Source organism: Seriola dumerili, unplaced genomic scaffold (genome assembly GCF_002260705.1).
Source record: "Seriola dumerili isolate Sdu_G_001 unplaced genomic scaffold, Sdu_1.0 BDQW01000442.1, whole genome shotgun sequence".
In the NCBI taxonomy this organism is placed as follows: domain Eukaryota; kingdom Metazoa; phylum Chordata; class Actinopteri; order Carangiformes; family Carangidae; genus Seriola; species Seriola dumerili.
Genome location: NW_019174697.1, coordinates 179,233 through 200,611, shown reverse-complemented (window position 1 = coordinate 200,611; position 21,379 = coordinate 179,233). Strand labels below are relative to the sequence as shown.

At 41.4% G+C, this 21,379-nt stretch overlaps 1 protein-coding gene across 2 annotated transcripts; it reads left to right on the top strand.

Moving 5' to 3' along the window:
• Positions 1–105: 105 nt before the first annotated feature.
• On the top strand, positions 106–16,900 carry mrrf (mitochondrial ribosome recycling factor). 2 transcript variants are annotated; one of them, XM_022762135.1, is made up of 7 exons: positions 106–191; positions 3,464–3,634; positions 3,770–3,922; positions 8,909–9,027; positions 13,708–13,799; positions 15,410–15,521; positions 16,039–16,900. In XM_022762135.1, exons 2-7 carry the CDS (start codon positions 3,466–3,468, stop codon positions 16,114–16,116), a joined length of 723 nt encoding a protein of 240 aa, XP_022617856.1. In that variant the 5' UTR covers positions 106–191; positions 3,464–3,465; the 3' UTR covers positions 16,117–16,900. The 2 variants fall into 2 exon arrangements, with proteins under 2 accessions (XP_022617856.1, XP_022617855.1); XM_022762134.1 differs by having other exon boundaries at positions 15,410–15,569.
• Positions 16,901–21,379: the final 4,479 nt, after the last annotated feature.

The window sequence follows — 21,379 nt, the reverse complement described above, 5'->3', positions numbered from 1 at the left end:
CGGTCTATGTCGTTTTTCGTTTCACATAGGAACCCCACTCATTCGGTGCAACCCGTGTTCACTTTCAAACACCGACCCGGATGTGGCCAAACACCGGCGCGTAGTGATGACAATAAACATATCAAATGTGGCTTTTCCCTGATGTCTCTCTCTGCAGCTAACAAGCCTCTGTAAAGACTTTAAACCTGAAAGTAAGTAGAGTTTTGGGATTATTTACATTTGAATAACAGAAATCAAAGGAAGTACTATATTTAGCAGTGTTTTATGTCGGTTTTTGCCCATGACGTGCACACCGACATCACAGCACCGACCTTCACATTCCACTTACATAAAGTGTCAGGACCAGCTAGTTTTCTTAACTACGTGTGTATGTTTGTTACTTAATATAGTTTCAGCCTCGACAGCCACCACTACTTTCATAATTTTACTCGAGTATCAATTAAATAATAATGATCTGAATCAGCCTGTTGCCACCTTTGGGACTGAATAACATAGAAAAGATCAATAATGATAACCCAAACACTTTCCCGAGTGGAATCCACATATCTGTTCACTGGAATATCACACGTGAAGTTTCCCGGTGTATGTTCCTCTCAGTGGACTGTGACGATATAAAAGTTCAACTGAAGTGTCATTTTCAGTTGTCAGGGATACCTTTTGGTAAAAATCAGATTCATTATAGATATATTATCAGTCAGTCAAGCCAGTTTCTTGTTACTTAAATAGACCAGTGTGTTTATTTTGTGATCTAGTGCAGAAAGATTAGTCTATGAGCAAAAATGTCATATGCTGGTTCAAGCTTCTAAAATGTAAGGACATTTTTTCTGTTTTATAGCATTGTAATATGAATAATTTGGACTGGTAACTTTACTGAGCACAGTGGCCTAAAAAAAGCAATTTGAAGGCGTCACATTGGGCTCTAGGAAGCATTTTCTGACACTTCATAGATTAAACAATCAATCAATTAAACAAAAAGAGAGACTTAGAGAGATGAATTGATGATTAAAATAATCATAAGTCACTGCCCCAGTGTGAACAGTTTTTTTTTTTGACAAGGCAGAGCATTGTCAGATACACCGCTGCATTATTTTCTGCTCAAGCTGTAAAGTGTACAGAGGAGAAATCATGCGGGCTCACCAGCTGGCTTGCCACTGGAAGAAGCAGAGGTGTGTCTGCAGCTGCTGCTCTGTGTAAAACCTACAGGATATGAGGCTACAGTATCCCACTGAACACCTGTGCTTCACTTTTTCTGCTCGACTTCCCCTCTAAAGAGATCTGTCACTGTCCCACATCTCAGCCTATTTGCTCTGCTGTAGTGCACCGTATCATATCAGCATGACAGGAAACCTGCCAGCCATGGATACCTATTATGGGTTTCTGTTGTAGGTGGTGGTCCGCAGTCTTGCCTAAATATTGCCATTGGGATATGTTTGGGTGTCGGTAAATTATCTTGGACTAACATCAGGGACTAGTGACATGGTTGTAACTTTTGTGAGGACACTGAGACCAGTACTGTTTACAATCCACAGATTACAGATGATGGGTTATTTAAGGCAAATTTTTTGATTCAAAACTTCATTACAGCAAATACATTCAAATTTCACTAAAATAAAGGGATTCAGCATTTCTCCAACATAATTTTTTTGGTGACTAACATTTCTTGGGGTGGGTTTCACTGGGCGTGTTTGGACTCATGACTGGTGATGAGAAGTCTTAACAAGACAAGAAAAAAATAGTCGTATTGCCTCCAATGTACATGAAAACTTGAAATATTACTATATCAAGATTTCTGAAACATCTGAATAACTTTTAATAGCTTGAAATAGCTTGAAATGTGAAGAGAATTAAAATGACCAACTCTACCTTTACTCTTTACATTTCAAAAATATCTCAGATTTGTGAGTCAACAGATATCCAAAAAAAGATGTCAAACCAATGACTTTACTGAACATTTAATTAATGCCTCTTGGATGGGTGGGGAAAATTACTCAGCTTTTTTGTCTCTACTCCATTTTGTTTCAGAAGTTATTGGGGCTTTAAGCTGAAAATTATTCAGTTTCTTCATCATTTCCCAGAAAAAAGTGTCTCAGAAATATGGTGCATTCAGTAAAAGCTCCTCTCATGTGTGTCCAAATAGTTTTTACTGCAGCAGTATGGTTTGTTTCCCCTCACAGCTTTAAGTTTACAGTTACAAATACACACCAGACAATGGAGGATGTCAGTCAGGCTGCAGTACACCGCGAGCTGTTCACAGCCACTGACTGTGAAAGACCGGCTTTAGTGTGTGTTTGTGTCTGTGGGCTTCGATATCTGAGAGTTTGCCTGTGCTTGTGTGTGTCGCTGAGGTTCAGTGACACAGTTCACACTCGAGAGCCAGTTTGCGAGGTGGGAGGCGGTTCATCCATAGAAAAGATGTGGCTGGTCTCATGGTGTTGTGTGTTTTTTTTTTTTTGATTGGGAGGTTCCCCTTCAGGAATGCCCAAACAACTGTGCGTGGGCTGAGTGCAGACTTAGTTTTTATCCCAAAGATTTGTCTGTGTGTAAGAGGAAGAGAAAGAGCATGGTGACTTAAGTGTAACTGCATGTAATGTAGCCTGTGGAGTTGAGTGCAGGAAGTTACAACAGCTTGGATATGTGACTGTATTTATATGTGCATCTTTTCCTAATCTGTGGATTGTATCGTCAAATTCTGCTTAAACATACAGTCCGTGATCCAATTAGTGAAACTTGAAATCTTTCATTGTTTGTTCGTTGTTTCATTTGAACCATTAATTGATTTGTTGAAAAAGTTACAGGCCTTTTTCATGGCTGACATTTTGGACTATCATATCAGTGCATGCACTTCACTGTGCATACTGGTATTGTGATATAACAGTACATTTACTTTGGTAAATTGGATATCTTGCATAAATGGATTTTATCCATATTATCCACTCCTATGGGAACGGTTTCCTAACATGTTTAAGGTTTTTAAACCACAAACAGGCTGATATATTTGATGACGATCAGATGACAAATAGAAGAAATAATGATTTGTAAGTTGATCTCTTGAGCTACTGTATGTATTTGAATATACTTGTAATTTATATGGTCAAAAATCAAACATATGTCCTTTAATGAAAAAAAATCCTACTCCTTATAGACTTCAAAGAGGATGCACAGAAAATATAGGATTTGACGGCTTTGTTTCTACTGTTTCCTTCATCATTTTTGTTGCGCATTATCATCAGATAGTTGTGAAGGGAAAAGCAGACTATGGCACTGTAATGTCAGTACAAGATGTAGGCCTACCTCCTACTGGCTGATATGAGTTATTGCTTCATTTTGATAAATATTACAACTGACTTCAAGTGATCTGTGAATAACCTGTGATTCTATGAAATTTAAAACTAAGTGATGTTACACCAAATTCAGTAGCACTATTTTACCTCTGACAACATTTATACTGTATGTTCTTATTTAGTTATGGCTTTGAATCATCTGAGCCTGCTGCGACCTCTGCTGTGTCAGTCCCTGGTGCGACAGGTCAGGTCTCCCCTCGTCACTTCCAGGGTCAGTGCCCCGCTACTGTGCCCCGGCAACACCTGTTACCCTGCTGCATGCACCAGGCTCTATGCCACCAAGAAGGCAAAAGGTCAGTGCACAGATTACAAACACCGGAGTTCACATTTGTTTTAAATCTGGATGTGGGCTACTTGAGTAGACATAATTTGTCTTAGATATGAGTCTCCATTCCTCAATCCTTCTTTCCCTCTCTTCATCTTCCAAGCTAAGGCAAAAGGCCAGTCGGCTAAGGTGAATATTAATTCAGCTCTGGTGGAAGACGTCATCAGTCTGGATGAAGTGAAGGAGGACATGACAGCCATTCTCAATGCGCTCAAAGATGACTTCACACGCAACCTCGGCTTCCGAACCTCGCCAGGTATTCTGCTTTTCTCTCTTTCTTTCCTGGTCTCTCTCTCACGTTTTGTGTCTCCTGACGTCACTCTCCTTTTGTTTCTCACACTTTTACACTCTCAAATACACAACTGATCAGTTACCAAAGACACAAAACCAGCACAAATACATTGACTCACACGTTCAAAATGTAAGTCACCTTATAGGAGACAAAAATAACACATAAGAGTTTACTTAACTAGCTGTCTGCAACAATAAATAAACAATAGTGATAAATTGCAGAATAATAAAAGCAATGACAGTATACTCACTTAATTTTTTGGCTCAGTTAATCATTTCCTAGTATTGTTAATAGATTGTTAATGAAGAAAAACAAGCAAGAACAATAGAACAAATGCAGTAAATTGAGGCTACGCCCCCCATTAATACATTTTCATTTTAAAACGATCTCTGTCCAGATGACAATTTCGTCTCTGTATCAGAAACGATCTCCCTCCATGCTAACACACCTGAAAACGCATATGACGTGACAGTTCATGTACACTGGGCGTCCCCGTGCCGGTGTAAACAGGAAGCAGGTCGTCTACTAGAAAATACTAAGAATGAGGAACAGGAACAGCAGTTGTAGCATTACAATGTAGTGTCTAACTGCACAACAGCTGCTTACACAGACAACAAGGTCAGCAACGCATCTAATCCGTTACCCATGTAGCATTCAATACTGGTAGTTATGGCTGATTAGACCCAATCAGGACGCGAGGCGGGTGTCCGCTTCATTGTTTCCAAAAGTGTCTGTTTAGTAGTAGTGTGGAGGCCAAATGTAAATGTAGCAAAAGTTTTCAAACTAAGACACGTGTGGATTTAGCCTGAATAGCATATACCACATTCAAGTACATACTGTCTATGTGACAGCTGCAGCCGGTTATGTCTTAGTAATCTTCCTTTTATTTAATTTCATTCTCACTAGTAATCCCCATGTTGATGTCAGCCCTCATAGCTAGCCTCGTGAAAATAAATCGCAACAGTTTTTTTTTTTTTTTTATCTATTGCCCATACACATGTTCTATTTTCAAAGCTATGTGTCTGGTCTCCTGGATGTTTGCTGTCAGAATGATAAAATGTTGAGACCAATGTTTCCACATATTGCATTTCAGTTGCATTTCCACAGACGTGCCTGTTCTTCTCAGACTTCTATTCTTCACTATACAAGATGTTTGTTGCATCCTCTGTTGACAATTTGTCATGTGCATCATGAGACCTTTTAATACCACAGCACATACTTTAGGACATAAGTTGGTGAGTCTTCCTCTTTGCATCTACCTGACAAATCGCCCAAGGGCTGAGAGTGAGGAGAGCCTCGTGTGACCTCACCTTGACCCCAGTTTGACCTCTGTTTCCCGGACTACATCCAGGTCATGACCCTTTGCCTTTGGGTTCTAACAAATGGGAGCCGGGCTCGGGTAGTAAGAGGTGGGGTGTGTAATGGAAGCTCCCACGGGAGGAGGCAGACGCTGGAGTCAGACTTCAAACCTGGAAGTGTCCTGAGTTTCTCCTGCTTTCCCTCCTTCCCCTCTCTCTGATGTTAGATTTGCTCACAGTGCCATTGTTTTCTCTTGCCTAACATGCAGACACACAGAAGCACAAACACAGCCTTGAGTTTTATGGTTAAACCCTCAATGTCTCCACTTGTAATCTTGATCCAACCGTTTCACTGTTATTTATCTGTTCAGTTTTCATCTCTTTCTCAACCTCTTTTTTTTTTCTTCCAACATTCATCATTCAACAGTTTTTTGCTCTGAGTCATTTTCTTCAGCCCCTCCCTTTATCCTTCTCTTACTTACTCTTCTCTTGTTTTTCCAATAATTCCCAGCTTCATATTTTGGCTTCTGCACATGATACTTTCAAACTCTGTCTCATACCTCTTAATTAAAGTTTCTTATTGATCCATACGGAAACTTTTGCCCTGTGAACAAAAGTTCAAGAATTTTAAGAGTTCTGCTTCACTCCCTCCATCTCCTCTGTTCTCCTTCTCTATCTCTCGCCATTGTTGCCTCTGTCCCTCCATCCTGTCATCCACCCTGTCTTCTCCCTCCATCTGCGTATCCCTCACTGCTCTCCTCCACTCCGTCCATCCCCCTCTCTTCTGTCCAGCTGCACAGTAATCCAGGGAGGCAGCAGGACTTAGAGCTGACAGGATGAGATGAGATGGTGGAATGGAATGACGTCAGTTGTCTGAATGTGTGTGTGCGTCTGGTGCGAGTGTGTGTGTTTGTTTCATGAACCTCTCATCTGGCTCTCATTAAGTGTGTGTGTGTGTGTGTGTGTGTGTGTGTGTGTGTGTCTGTATGCACTATTGTGTGTTGCCATGAATGCATACTGTACGAGTGCATGTGTTTGTTTGTGTGGTGTAAAGCAGAAGGTCACATATAAACGCAGAGAGAAGGGATCAATGCTGTGACCGCCATATTGTGGTTAGTCACATATGGGTAATCTGGCCTGAAAACTATCTGTTTCCATGGAAACTTGAAGAGAGAGTGGACTGAGACTTAGAGCAACAACAACAACAGTACAGGAAAAATATTTTTTAAATGCCTCAAAGCACCTTGTCTGTACCTAGAGGTCTTCTCAGTTGAAGAAAAGAGCTATTGGAGCTTAATAATCATAAATGTTATTTATAGCTTTGCTGGAAAACACAAGTAAATCAGTTAAGTGGTCTGAAAATAGAAACAAGGACGCCTCTCTGTGGATAAGACGTCTAACGGTGAGTCTACAGCCGAAATCCTAACCTCAGCATGCCAACATACTTAACATGACACTGTTAACATGCTGATGTGTAGCAGCTAGTTGGCAAAATGTTAGCACGCTAAACCCCTAAACTAAGACATGTTAGTATCATCTCAAAGCACAGCTGTGTCCAAATACAGAGCCGCTGGTACGACTGTCGACCCTCAGTCTTGTTAGTACTGCATCTTGGCTAAAAGTGTCATAAAACCTCATGAGTTCATCACAGCACATTAAGGTTGTGTTCACACTTAATCCGGTTGGCACGGTTTAAACGGTAACGGACATGCTCGCTCATTCATCCAGTTGAGTACGGTGTCATTCGAGCTGTGGTGCAGACCAAACAGCTGCACAGAGACCACCTGATACGGATGGTCCACATTTTACAGCTAACCTTGGCAGGTTTGCATGTGCATTTTTGGGCATTTTGCCTTTATTCCAAGGTGGACAATCAAGAAGTGACAGGAAATGAGGGGAGAGACAGGGGGAGCTGACATGGTCTCTGGGAAGGAATTGAACTGGGGATGTTTGATATCACAGTATGGGATCTGTCCTCACAGCTAGGTCACCTCGACACTCATATGTAGTTTACAAATAATGTGACCTGATTGATGTTTTGTTAGTGACTAAAAGTAAAATATGTGTAGTGTAGTGTACATTTATATCACATGTAATATTTCAATAAAGAATAATTTTGCCAAACTTCTGATATTTGGCAGATGCGCTCTCACCTGTCTCTCAACCCCCTGTACCCCCTCCTCACCCTCCATATTTGTAGCTAAGGAAACAACTGTCTGTCTGTCTGGATGCCCTCCCTAAGTACTAGCAGATGTGTAGGTGCTCATTGTCAAGGCACAGGTAACAAAGATGGACAGCCAGAAGTTCACAGATATGGACATGAACGGGCTGAATATACACAGACACTGCGAGATCAGTAATAATAATCAACAATGGGACAGGCAGGTTTAAACCCGCACACGGACGCGGACAGAATAATTGGCAGATAGATAGTATGTCACCGAGTCAGCTGGGGTGTGGCCTTTCTATAATCTGTATTCATTTCATCACATCATAGCAACCTTTTATTTTTAATATCTTCTTCTGTGTCTAATCTATGATCGGTAGATCTATGTTTTTTGTTTGCCCTTGAAATCATATGATAAATTGATCATACAGAGAAAATTACACCATTGGCTCACCTCCCCTTCAACCCTCCACCCCCCTTCTCCACACACAAGTACACACACCACCACCAGCAGCACAACCCCCACTGGGTAAGCAGGGAGCGAGTGATGTAAGGCAGAGTTGGAGAAGAAGGAAACAACTGCGTCTGAGGTTAGCCAGATGGAGGAGGGGGGAGAGGGGTGTATGGGTGGAGTGAGGGAGGAAGAGGAGAGACGAAGAGGGTGACAGAGGGAGGGAGGAAGGAAGGGACAGAAGTCAGCTCGTGTCGTCAAACTTACCTTTGCTTCTTTCGGTGTTGACAGCGCAGAGAGACGGTAGATCATGGAAACTGAACAGTCTGACAGTGGTCTCTGTTTATTTTTATTTTTTTGTCATGCAGTCAGCGACTTCTACTGCACATTCATCTCTCTGTCCATTTATTTGTTAATATGTATATGTATGTCAGTCTGAATAATTGACTGTACATTTTCCTTTATATTAACTTTTCATGGAAACAGTGTCATCAAATGAGAAAAGCAAAAACCACATTTACTAGAGCCTGAATTGATACTGGATCTTTGCGGCTGATATTGATATTTGAGAAAATAAAACAAGATATTGGATAACATTCTTTTTTTTACATAAACACATACATAAACATAAACACACAACCATAACAAGCATTTGTTATAAACGTACGTATAAATAGAGACATACATTTACAGATAATATAAAACAATAAACTTTATAATCAATAATGGCAGTAACTGTCAATAGAAGGTGACAATGAATTTTGTACAATAGACACATTTGAACATTAAATTATTTAAATAATATGTATGAACATATCTACAAAACTATAGTCCCCTTTAATTTAGAAAAATAATGTCAAATATACATAAAATGCAGCCTATAAAACTTTCACAGCTACAGTTTACAGATGTTGATATGTTCGATATTGGATGATAAAACCAACCTGCAGATGTACAGATACACTATCAATGACTATCAATATGGATAAATAAATAAAGTAATTAAACAATTCCATTTATCTGTATTTGTTTAGGAGCCCTGGATCACATTGTGGTGCCGACTCAAGATGGAAAGTTCCCTCTCAACCAGCTGGGTCAGATCTCCATGAAATCACCTCAGCTCATTATGGTCAACATGAGCAGCTTCCCTGAAGTAAGACGATCACACACACACACACACACTTACACACACAAAGAGCCAAGCACAAGAACCCACACCGGATACAGATTCTCCCTACTAGTATTTGTTTGTCTCATACAGACAAGAACACAGTAACTAAAAGCTTTGTAAAAATAATCCAAAGCACAGACAGATAGACAGTCCTCACTGAAGGAAAAGTGAGCCAGACCAGAATCCCACATCAGTGTGTGTAAATGAAACCTGACCTGCCTCTCTCCCTCCCACTGTGTCTCAGATGCTAATTGATTGATGACTCGGGGAGCTCTTTGTTCTGGGGTGAAAGATAGCAACAAGAACCTAAACTCTGTGTGTGCTTGCACAGAGATGTGGTTAAGCCTGTGTGTGAGTTGTCACAGAATAGGAAATGACCTCATTTTACCCTCAGGTTAGGAAGGAATAGATTATTTTTCTTTTTTCAATCCTTTTTCTCTCCCTCTTGCTTTGTAGATGATACAATGCTGTCCTAATCAGAGCTCCAGATAGAAATTTTGCACATGGGGGCAAAGCAGAGTTTTAGTGGCCAGACTTTCCGGTGGTCTGGAAAATCTAAATGTGCTTTTTTAGCACTTAACACAACATTATGCAATCATATGTTGACAGACTGTCAGTACTCATGATAGTATATTCTCATTCTCTATGTACTCATAGTTCTTTTTGAGCTCATTAGCCATTGAGCTAATAAACAAGTAGCCTGTATAGTGTTTTGTTTGAGATGCAAAGTTCAAGTCTTTTAGTGAAAGTTTTGCTCAAAGGGCTGTGAAAAAGAGACTAAACTGGTATGTAAAACACCATGTAAACACACATTTCATAAGTTTATATGCATGGTATGGTAAAAGTGTGACAAACTCAAAGCTTTAGCATAGCTTTATTATGAAAATCCAAAAGAACAAAGAGACAAGAATGAAGCATTTGTACGTACCACCTGACAACTGAAGTCTGTTGAGATGCATAGGAATAATGAAAGACACCACCTTACAAGTGATGCTGGCTTCTATACTGTAATATGTTACTCAGAGGCCAAAATGCAGAATAAAACATGACTGTAGCAGCAGCGTGAGGCTTTGAGCTAAATGCTAACATCAGCATGCTGAAAATGACAATGCCAACATGCTGGTGTTTAGAAGGTTTAATGTTTAGACTGTGTTCCCCATCTTAGTTTAGCGTATTAGCATGATGATATTTCCTTATTAGCAATAAACAAAACGTACAACTGAGGCAGATTGGAATGGCAATTTTATTTGGTATTTGTTCATAAACCAAAGTGTCAAATATCGTATGTTGCAAATTTCATGGCAATTCATCCAATAGGTGTTGAGACATTTAACCCAGAACAACCCAAAATTTCAACATCATTGTGGCACTAGTGGGATTGTCAGGATCACTAGGATTCATATTCTGGGGATCATGAATTTTTGTACCAAATTTTGTGCCAATCCTTCCAGTAGATGTTGAGATATTTCTCAGGATAATTGGAAACTTTGACTTTGGGGACCATGAATGCCTGTATAAAATATCATGGAAATCCATCCATCAGTTACAGAGATATTTCAGTCTGGACCAAAGTGGTGGACCAACCGGCTGACATTGCCATTCCATTAGCATGACTAAAATAGACACAATAAAATAGGTAGAGGGAATAAATAAAGATTAAGATCTTATAGACAAGCAATTACACATTCTAACACAATATTGTAACCTGTTCCACAGTTAAGCGACTGTGTTCCTACAAATTTACAGTAGTTCTTGAAGAATTCAAAGATATTAACCAGTTTTTGTAAGCGTAAATGACATTGAAAGGAAGTTTGTTCTTGTGGAGAACCACCTGTCTGTTACAATAAAAAAAAAAAACTGCTTTTGCAAATATCTTCCTCCACCTTCTGTTTTTCTACCAGTCACCGTTTTTTAACATTGGGGGTTGTGGTTTCACCTTTTTGTTCTCCTTTGTACCAATATCACAAAACAACTTGCAAATCTAAGTAATTATCAGCATCTCAAATCTGGAATCCAGCCCTCAACCTGAATCGGGCTGAATGGTCCACCGGTGAGTCTTTTTCCTTCCCCGAAACTCCGACCACAGACCACACACGAGGCAACAGACACACTCATGCACACACATGCTATCCTGTCGTGCCCTGTGTTACCCATGTCCCACACAGGGGTGAGTCCTCACTACCCAGACCTAATAGGCTTATAATGATGTCTATCCATTACCAGGCACTCCAGAGGCCCTACCATTGTTTTCCATTCATTCATTAGGAGCGGCCTGGGAAGACACAGTGGAACTAACAACAGCTAACAGCTTTAGATCAGGAGGCAATTTGGTGTATGTGCGTGTTTAAGCATCCCATCACTTTTTTCTTAAAGTAAAACTTTGTTTTCTTCGGGACTCCCTTTTAATACATGTACACACACACACACACACACACAAGCTCTCACACACATTCCACTACACTCGCCTCTTTGCTTTGAACCGGGCCATCAGCGTTTGATGTGAAACTTCAGTGTAATTTCTCTTCCTCTCAAACATATTAACCAGAGCCTGCTCGGCCTTTCCAGAGAAATTCCGCTCGGTTTTCCGTAACCACCGGAGTGAACGTCGGAGAGGGGAAACGGTGATGAATTTGATGCTGAGAACAATCAAACATAGGTATGGGCTGAATCTATCACCCCACACTCAAAGGGAGCAACCAGAGGCCTGCACTCCGGATGATTTTAACATAGGAAAAGAAACTTCATGAATTAATTTAATGCACACAAATAAATTCCTTTAATCTCTCTGCCATTTCTTTCCCTCAGCGGAAGAGGCCAGAGGGAGCTGTCGAGAAAGGGGAGTAGGGTAGAAAGAGGTTTTTTAAAAAAAGAAGAGGAAATGATTCGCTCTTATTCCTTGCATTGCTCATTTGCACACTTTGTAAAGCTCAGCTAAGGGAATTGTCATGTGGTTGCAGAATTGGTTTGAGGAGTGTGACTTTGTTTTCAGTGATTCAAAGGATTTGGCTTCCTCCCCCTTGTGTGTATGAACTGTTTAACTGCAGCTCTCTGGTTTTAATGTAGTGTTTGCTGGGCCGAGGGATTGTGTTGTATATGGTGGATAATGTCTTTATGTTTCACATATGTGAAAGCTGTTTTAATATTTACCAACGAGTTTCATGCAAGCTTCTTTTTCTGCTGCTTGCTCTGTCTGCCAAACAAATAGAAATAACATTTTAAATAAAATTACAAAGAGCTCAAAGTTTGCTAATATTATCAAAGTATTTTATGACTGTAAAGCAACACTTTTCAGAACCTCTCAACATCTTTGTCTGATCTTGTGTTGAGATATCATGTAGCATTTACAGCACAGCTGCCTCTCCAGCCAGTGTCCACACTTGTTCCCACCCAAAACACATAATGCTCTTCTTGTCATTCCCCTCTGATTATCTCCGTCCTTTATAAAGATGACAGATGGTGTTTTGGAAATATTGGCTTTGTTTTTTATGAAGATATTTTGGACAACAGCTGAGAAGAATGACATTTTGTGCAGATGTTTAGACCAGTGATAGTTTAGACCAAGTTTACATAAGGCAGCAGTAATTTTTGACTAGAACTAAACTGACATATCGGTTGATGTGTACATGCTTAACTGTATATGTCGGAGTAGCAAGAAATTGCAGTTCAGAAATGCCAAAGTAGGTTCGACATAATTTAATAACAGTGTGTTTGTCCACCAGAAGCGAGGTGAATTTTCAACTGTAAAATATCCTTCACAATGTCCTGGTCACAATTCTTTAAAAATATAAATCTATGGGATCCGTTTCAAGATTTTTGTAAAAGTTATGTGTTTGTGTTAAAAAAAAAATTGATTACTATTGGTTGATCAATATCAGTATCGGTCTTAGAAATTCTTGATTTGTGCTCCTAATATAGTGTAACTAATGTGTAGCTAATCTCGGAAATCAGTTTTGGTGATCAGATCATTGCTGTGTCACGATTGTATTTACACAAAGGTTTTTATGCCACAAACAACATTAGACATGTTGATTCCAGATTTAAAAGGAATCTCATGCATTTTCGCTGGTTTGAGACTGATCGTGACTGAATCGCCTTTCAGTAAAAACATTGCAGTAGTAGACATTGTAGTGCTTGAATCTGTGTCAACATTAAATACACATACACACCCCGAAGCACAACTGTGTATATGTTTGCGTGTGCATGTGTGGGTATCCATGTATCATACACAAGCACAAGCAGACTCTCCTATGAGGTCACCAGGGGTCAGCGCCCTGCCCTGCAACCCCTCAGTCTCGTCCCACAGGGCCGAGCGCTGACAGTGGCCCGAGGCACTTCCACACTGCATGGGCTTCCCCTGACACACACACACAAACACACTCACACACATCACCCAAACACACACATACACACACTACATGCACAATATAACACCTTAATGATTGCCAGCTGGAGCTGGGCCACTACCTGCAGTTGTATGGTTGCTTTTCAATTCACACCAGTGCTCAAAGCGAAGCACACATTCATGTGTGTGTGTGTGTGTGTGTGTGTGTGTGTTGTGTGGGTTTGTGGTGATGCTGGTGTTGTGTCGTGTGGTGGTGGTGTGTGTGTGTATGTTGTGTTGTGTGTGTGTGTGGTGTGTTGAGTGTGTGTGCTCGCCCCCAGGCTACAGCGGCTGCCACCCGTGCCCTGAGAGAGAGTAGCATGAACTTAAACCCAGAGGTGGACGGGACAATCATCAGGGTGCCCATTCCTAGGTGAGTCTCATTCTCAAACACACACACACACACACACACACATAGCTATGGGCAAACACGTTTTCCTTCTTTTTGATGTTTCTCTTTCACTTTTATTCGTCCTTTATCGCCCCTCTGTTTTCCCATTGCCTCTCTTCGATGTCAACATGTATTTTAACTTCTACTCGTTCAGAAACATTGGGGTGATCAGATTAATCAATGAATTGTCAAAATTTTAATTGTAGTTATTTTTTATAATTATTGTTTTGGTGTGTGTGTGTGTGTGTGTGTGTGTGTGTGTGTGTGTGTGTGCGTGTGCGTGTGCGTGTGCGTTTTTTTTTTTTTTTTTACTGTTATCCAGACAGAACAGAAGATTTTAAGAGATATGTCTGGTAACCTGTGACAGACATTTCACATTATTATTACATTATCATAGACCAAATGATTAAAACATAAATCAATGACATCATCAGTACATTATGCAAATTGCCACAGCTAAGCCTCACAGTAGGTCTCACCCATGGTTTTGTATTTCAGTCTATTAATAAAACCCTTAGTCGCCATACACTGAACTGTAACTGACAGATTTATTGACTTTTTCTGTAGAGTTAGAGAGACCCCCAGTGTGTTGATATGTTGAACGGGTCACACACTCTCTCTCTCTCTGCCTCTCTGTCCCTCTCTCTCTCCCTCTCTCTTTTTCTGTCTGCCTAGTCAAACAACTTCACACAAAACTATCTGTCACTCACTCACTAAACCACTGTGTGTGTATATACTGTCTGTTTTTTTTTACATATACACACATGTGTATGTAAGTCTGCATAAATGCCAGCCTGTGTTTATGTGTATGTATGTTTTTGTGTGTGTGTGTGTGTGTGTGTGTGTGTGTGTGTGTGTGTGTGTGTGTGTGTGTGTGCGCACATGGTGCAGCAGGTGTTAGTCTGGCAGAGGAGGGACACAAGAGTCAGACTGCTTTCCCCCTGCAATCAGTCTCGGCACACTCCGAGCCTCCATTTGCATTTCCAAAGAGAAGGCGCTTCTTGATTGGCCCTGGAATCAGTAATTAGGCTGTATTGTTTGCGGTAAATAGACGCTGCACTTGGATTGTTTGCAAATAGTGCCCGAGGCAAAAACAACGAAAAAAAGCCAATTAAGGACAAAAAGTGAGAGTGAAATGGGAAGTATGATTTTTTTTTTTTGAGTGATTAACAAATGCAAAGTTGTTGGGATGACGGATGTTTCAGCTCTCGTCTAAGACCTCGGGAACTGATTGTTGTTACATGGTTGCTACGAGTCAGAACTAAAATGATTAGACTTCATGCCTACGAGCACTTAGCACCCCCCTTTGCATAAGTGAGAACATTATTTCTTCATCATTTTGTTTTTGCACATTTTGTTTCTGTATTTGGTATTTTATGTACATACCAGCACACAGGGACATGAAAAGAGTATGGATGAGCTTGTGTGTGTGTGTGTGTGTGTGTGTGTATGTACTTGTGCGTCGTGTAATCCATTTACTTGTCTCCCACCGATGGTTACTGTCTCAATTTTTTCTTTTTTGCGTGTCATCTTCTATCTTACTATTTGGTCTTCTGTCTTCTCTCCCATCCCACGTCCTCTCTATCTTGCAGAGTAACACGGGAACACAGAGAGAACCTCGCCAAGCTGGCCAAAGAGTTCAGCAACAAGGCTAAAGACTCACTGAGGAGAGTCCGATCTAACTCTGTCGCAAAGGTCAAAAAGGTGAAGGAAGGACACTCAGAGGACACCATACGGCTCATAGAAAAACAGGTGCGAGACGGGGGAAAAGAAAAAAAGACAGAGGCATTCAGTGATCTTCCTAAAGCTTCTTAATTGATAGGACAGACTGACACAGGGACATTTGAAGGAAGGTGGCCAAATGTGAGAGATGAGTCACTAAACTGATGAGACTTAAGAAGGTGATGATGATTAGAGCTAAGACTCTACTGAGACTAAGAGTAAGACCTGAAACTACTGCAGCCGCAGCCCAAACCATCCAATGCTGCAGCTTTTTCTAAAGTGACATTACAACTAAAGCATGAAGTCAGTGCCTAAGAATGAATTTAATATAATAATGGAAGTGTTTTACAATATTTTGGCAGCTCTAAATCAGCACCGTAGAGAAATTCATCATCAGTCCAGTCACATCAGAGCTACATAATGTCATCAAAGATGTGCCCGATACGTGCATTCATAATAGCTCAATTTTTTTTTCCATCTTCCCCCTCTGTCTTCACAGATTCAGCAGATGGCAGACAACATTACTGTGGATATTGACAAACTGCTTGCAGCCAAGGCCAAGGAGCTGTTAGGATGACGATGACGGTGATGGTCACGCACATGTTATTATTTTCGATATTGTATCATTTGGTCATAGCTGAACCTACATATGGACATACACAACAGCAGCAACATGGCACTCTTACGATGCTGATAATAGACAGTGACCGGATCACGCTGAGGAGGTAGTTTTTGAATCCCACAGACAAACACGTTGTGGGTCCTGTAGTGCATGTTTGGGTTCTCCTGGCAGACACTGGGCTTCGGTTCCTGCCCACATCACTGGCGAAGATCCTCTCTTCGCTGCTGGGTGATATCTGTGTTTAAACCGTCAGCGCATAAACAGAAATTGGCATGGAAACAACAACAACGACAGACTGCCAGTCACCTCCCTCCTCCCTTGTTACTCTTCCTGTCTTCAAACAAACTCCAACCGAGGGACGAATGGACTTTTAATGGGATTTGCGGGCCTCCTCCTAATCAAACCCTTTGCCACAAGGGCTGTCTGTTTATATAAAACAAGCGCACCCGTCTGAATGTAAACTGGCTGCGGGTTTGTCTTGGTGGCAAAGAGCGAGAGAGAAGGGGAGAGAGGGTTTGTTCCAGAGACGCAGGAGCCAACTGAACAGATATCATTAGCCTGTTGCCAAACATTTGTTTCACATTGATTCAAAGTCTGTTAAAAAATGCACTCAAGAAAAAAAAGCTCTTTAATTTCTGCCCATGTCTAGGATTGATAATATGCCTACTCGCTTTTAAACACAATAAAGTCGGGAAAGTAACATTATTGATGGACTCCATTAAAGAAACACTGCTTTGTACCATGTGCGTCATCTTTCTCTCCCTTGTTTTCTTTTCTTTCTCCCCACTTTTGGTTTGAAGTCGCTCCCTCCTCCATTAGTTAGAGTGATAATGGAGTTTTCCTGTGTACAGACCTCGAGGCCCTGGCGCTAGCACCACAATTGTCCATTAGGAAAAGAGGCTTTTAATGTTCTGCACTTGGCTTTCTTTGTCTTTAAATAGCTGCACTTTTAAAGCCACAGTCAGGAATTGTGGGGCGAGCAGTTGTTCAAACCAGATCAATCACAAGAAATGTTAGAATGAGAAAACCTACCCAGTGACACACACACACACACACACACACACACACACACACACACACACACACACACACACAGGGCTCTGCTTTCATGTATCCGCTGTTTACACCAGCTACAGGCTTTCCGTACTATTATGTGGTTGATGTCATCATCTTTATCATGATTTGTTTTGCTTCCCCTGCTACTGGTCGCAGGCAGCCAAGTTTGCCCACACACTTGTTCTTATAGCCACCCAGTGATTTAACGATCACACCCCTAATTGTGTCTTTATCAGACAGCCTTCTGACTTCGTTCAAATGGAGAAAATGAACAGAGGAATATAGCGACAATGCAGATTTCATGGTGGTTTTTGTCATCTTCTGTGCTACATGGTAGCAGTGCTAAATTGCACACTACAGATTGTGGCTTTATTACATTTGCCTTGGCCCTCTCTCTCCCTCAATGGCTCCGCTTTAATGGCCTAAACAGACCAGAGTCGTTGGATAAACAAGAGTTTAGCAGAAGAGTGGCTGGGTCGGGACAGAGGAGAGGCGGGGTGGAAATGGCAGGTTTTTGTGGTGATTCTAGGTCCATATGTCAGCAATTTGAGGGCATTGTGTACCTTGGCCTAAAACAGAGGCTTCATGATCGATGGAGGGGTGAAAATCTCCCAAGTCCCTGGCGCAGAACACAGACAAGCACAAGGAAATTGCTTTCAGCTGATAGCTTCATTTTGGTTGACATTTATCAAGTGAATTACCCCTGTTCCTTTCAAATGTTTACTACTACTAGCACCGCCTTTTGACGTATGTGTGTGTGCGTGCGTGTGTGTGTGTGTGCGTGTGTGTGTGTGTGTGTGACTACGTTCGTGTGCAAGTGAGAGAGCAATAAAGGTTTGTCTGTGGAAGTTCTGGTGTGTCCTTTGGTGATTCCTCACAAAAATATACAAGTGTAAATTAGTTCAGTAAACGTTTGATTTGATAGTGTGGCCTTTCATCCACTGCTGCTGCATTTAAGGAGAGATTTTAAAGAGCTACACACTTTGAACTTCAACTCACAACAAGCTCTTTTTAAAGCTGTATTTTTACTCACAAGCATCAATGTCTGATGCTTGCACAATAGATCTGCAACTAATGTGCTGTTCAAAGCAAAATTGTTTTCTTTTTCTAATGAGCTTCAAAGTTTTTTCCGATTGGCTGCAGGGTTTGAATTTTGAAATAACAGGAAATGTATTGGTAATGATAAAAATATAATGTAACAGCAATGCAAGTCAGTGAAGTGCCTCTGTAGTGGCAGTTATACGGCAATATCTGGCTAATGTTTGCTAGCATTAGCTAACATACAGTGAGCTACTGGTCATATCAGACCAAGTGAAGTGAAGCAACAGAACCGTTGAGTGCATTAAATTGAGCAAGAGTGCTGTTCAGTGTTTATGGATTCAAGTTTTCATTTGTAAGAAGAATTAGCTGTTTCTTCTTTCAAAAGTTACATAGTCTTGCTTTAAATAATTGAAATGGGAATTTTTGTAAGTGTGCTTGTTGCAGTGTGCTTACTGAATCCAATTTAATCCCTTTACTGCAAGCACAAACATCCGATACAGCCGTGGAAAGAGAACAACTTGCACTCATCCCTGTTCTCCATCTTGGTCTCTCCATCTTTTCTTCATTCTGCCCCATATCTCTACGCTTCATGTTGATTTCTGTATTGCATTATTCATATCTTTTGAGAGAAGCTTGTGACAATGGTCTAATAGCAGTTTGGGGGGGGGGGGCTGCATTATTTTGTATGTCACAATGAAAGAAGAGAGAGAGAATTTATAAATGATGCCCCTCTGCTTGCTCTCTTCCCTTTGTGCTGCCTTTGATTACACCCCGAACATCAAGACGCGCTGCTCCTGCAGGAACTGAACCGCTGAGGAGGCCCGGGAGCCGGGCAGCGACAGAGCAGGCCACTTCAGTGCAGACAGAACTGGATTGATCACACACACACACTCACACACGCGCGCTTCTCATTCCCTCCTTCTCTCTCTCTCCTCATCACCTCTGGAGTGTAAAGTGTGCGTCAGAGTGCGAGAAGCCACCCTGAAGATCTCATCAAGGATCCAATCAGCGCGTGAATGCGAAATGTACTCTCCTCTTGCGATGTGATGATGGGGGGGGGGCATATTGAGAGAGCCTGTCTGGAGCGAAAATCTCTACATATGCAAAGTGAACTTAAATTTTAAATGGATTTGATGTTCACAAGAGTATCTCTGACCCTTTCAGGGATGTAGTAACAGGCTTGGAGGAAAAGAATATGTGCAGATTAGCCTATTAATATTTATAGATGTAATTGGTGGAGCTGTGTGGCATGATGCTTTGTTGTTCCTAGTGTAATGCAGGCCACGATTGGGCCTAATCCAGGTGGGCGCTCTTACTGCCTCTAACAGGGAAATGGCCGGCCATTTTAGGAGGAAGCTGGATATCCTAATAATCAGGTAAACTAATACCGGGCGGTGAGAGTGTTTCCTTCCGGAGCTCTTGGCACGTCAGTCATTCACAGAATTGCTCCTGTCTGGTCTGTGAGCCATTTTAACTCAGTGGAACGTGCGCTCCCTCCCCCCACACGTGCATTTAAAGAGGACCACACGGGCCCCTTTGGATATCCACGAGGAGGCTCCCCAACCATCACAGGGTCCAACCAGACGCTCCAACACACACACACACACACACACCTCCTGCTTCTCAAATCCGAACAAAGCGTTCCTCAGTCTAAAGTGGTTAAACTGTCATTTCAAATCGTCTGGACATCATGATTACCGGCATGGGAGGAATTATATATTTAGCTTTATGTCCGTCGCCATTTCCTCCCCCCGCCCTGATCTGAAGTGACTAGCCAGTAGTGCCCTCGATATTACTATCTCTGAGGAGTTTAAACCTTCCCCCAGGAGACAAGTGTAATCAAGGGCTGCCAGCAGGAGAGAGGGAGAGGGAAGGAGGGAGGAGGATGAGAGGTGTGGGGTGGGTGGGGTTGGAGACCTGCAGTGATGGGATATTGGAGGGAATGACAATGGACCCAATTTACAAATATCTCTGCGTCTAAATCCTTTAAAAGTACTTAAGCACTAAGCCAAAAATAAGAAAAACAAAAGAAGAAGGAAGAAAGTGGTTGGTTTTTTTTTTTTTACATATAATTTTGTCAGTATATCTGCCCAGTATTTTTAGAAAATGATATCCCCTCCTGTTGCTATAACAGACATTTGTCTTTGACCAAACTGTGGTAGGAAAACCAAACCTATATCATTGCTTCTGTTGAAGCAATTAACAGAAAATTTTGAAAATTTTATTAGATGGAGGAAGTGAAATCATTTTCAGACTTTTCTTCTTTTATTGAGGCCAAAAAGCCACTTTTTCTTACAGTAAAACACATTTTAAAACTCTGCTCATGCTGAACTGGTTTCCAATACACATCCAAATTAGTTATTGAAAAACGGGACAGAATAACACAGATGGCTGCACTATTATCAAGAAAAATGATGCAATTCTTGCCTCAAGTTAATTTGTACTAGAGTATCTCCCCACACTGGTATATCTTTTCCAGTTATCTTAAGAAAATAAGATTTTCAGGGCTCAAGAATAAGCAAAAATTGGAAAGATGAAGAGTTTTGCAGTGCAATACCAACTACAAGAAACTGTAGCTCCCATGTGCCGTAGTTGTTGAATGTAAGAAAAAGCATGCATTTACACATAGACATACCGTTCCTTTGGACTGAGTCATTGTTCAGAAAAAATGTGACATTCTCCCTCCTCACACCCCCACCACCACACCCCGAGCTTCCAGCCTGCAGCATCTCATCCATCCTGAAGAGAGTCATTCATCCTCAATAACGTCACTGCTTGCTCATAAATAAAAGTGACCGTTAGGAAAGCAGATGAACGCGTCCAACGGATTGGACAGGAAGCCTGTTAATCTGCAATCCAATCCGGTCCGAGTCTAGTGAAACCCGGCTCAGCTTGGCTGACCCAGGCCTGGGAGGAAGGAAGTGAAGGACTCAGGAAACAGTGTTCAGAGCTTTCACCAGTCATATCCATCACAGTGCATGGTGATGGAAGCGTGTGTGTGTGCGTGTGTGTGTGTGTGTGCGTGTGTGTGTGTGTGTGTGTGTGTGTGTGTGTGTTTGTGTGTGTGTGTCCCTGTTTCACCAGTCATATCCATCACAGGGCTCTGCCTCCACGCCTGGGC

What these genes read in the sequence shown, in the direction of transcription:
- mrrf (XM_022762134.1), top strand. Translation starts at nt 3,466, where the DNA reads ATGGCTTTGAATCATCTGAGCCTGCTGCGACCTCTGCTGTGTCAGTCC. An exon ending in ATCAGGGTGCCCATTCCTAG is followed by an intron (nt 13,800 to 15,409) that starts GTGAGTCTCATT and finishes TCTATCTTGCAG; the next exon opens with AGTAACACGGGAACACAGAG. An exon ending in TACGGCTCATAGAAAAACAG is followed by an intron (nt 15,570 to 16,038) that starts GTGCGAGACGGG and finishes CTGTCTTCACAG; the next exon opens with ATTCAGCAGATGGCAGACAA.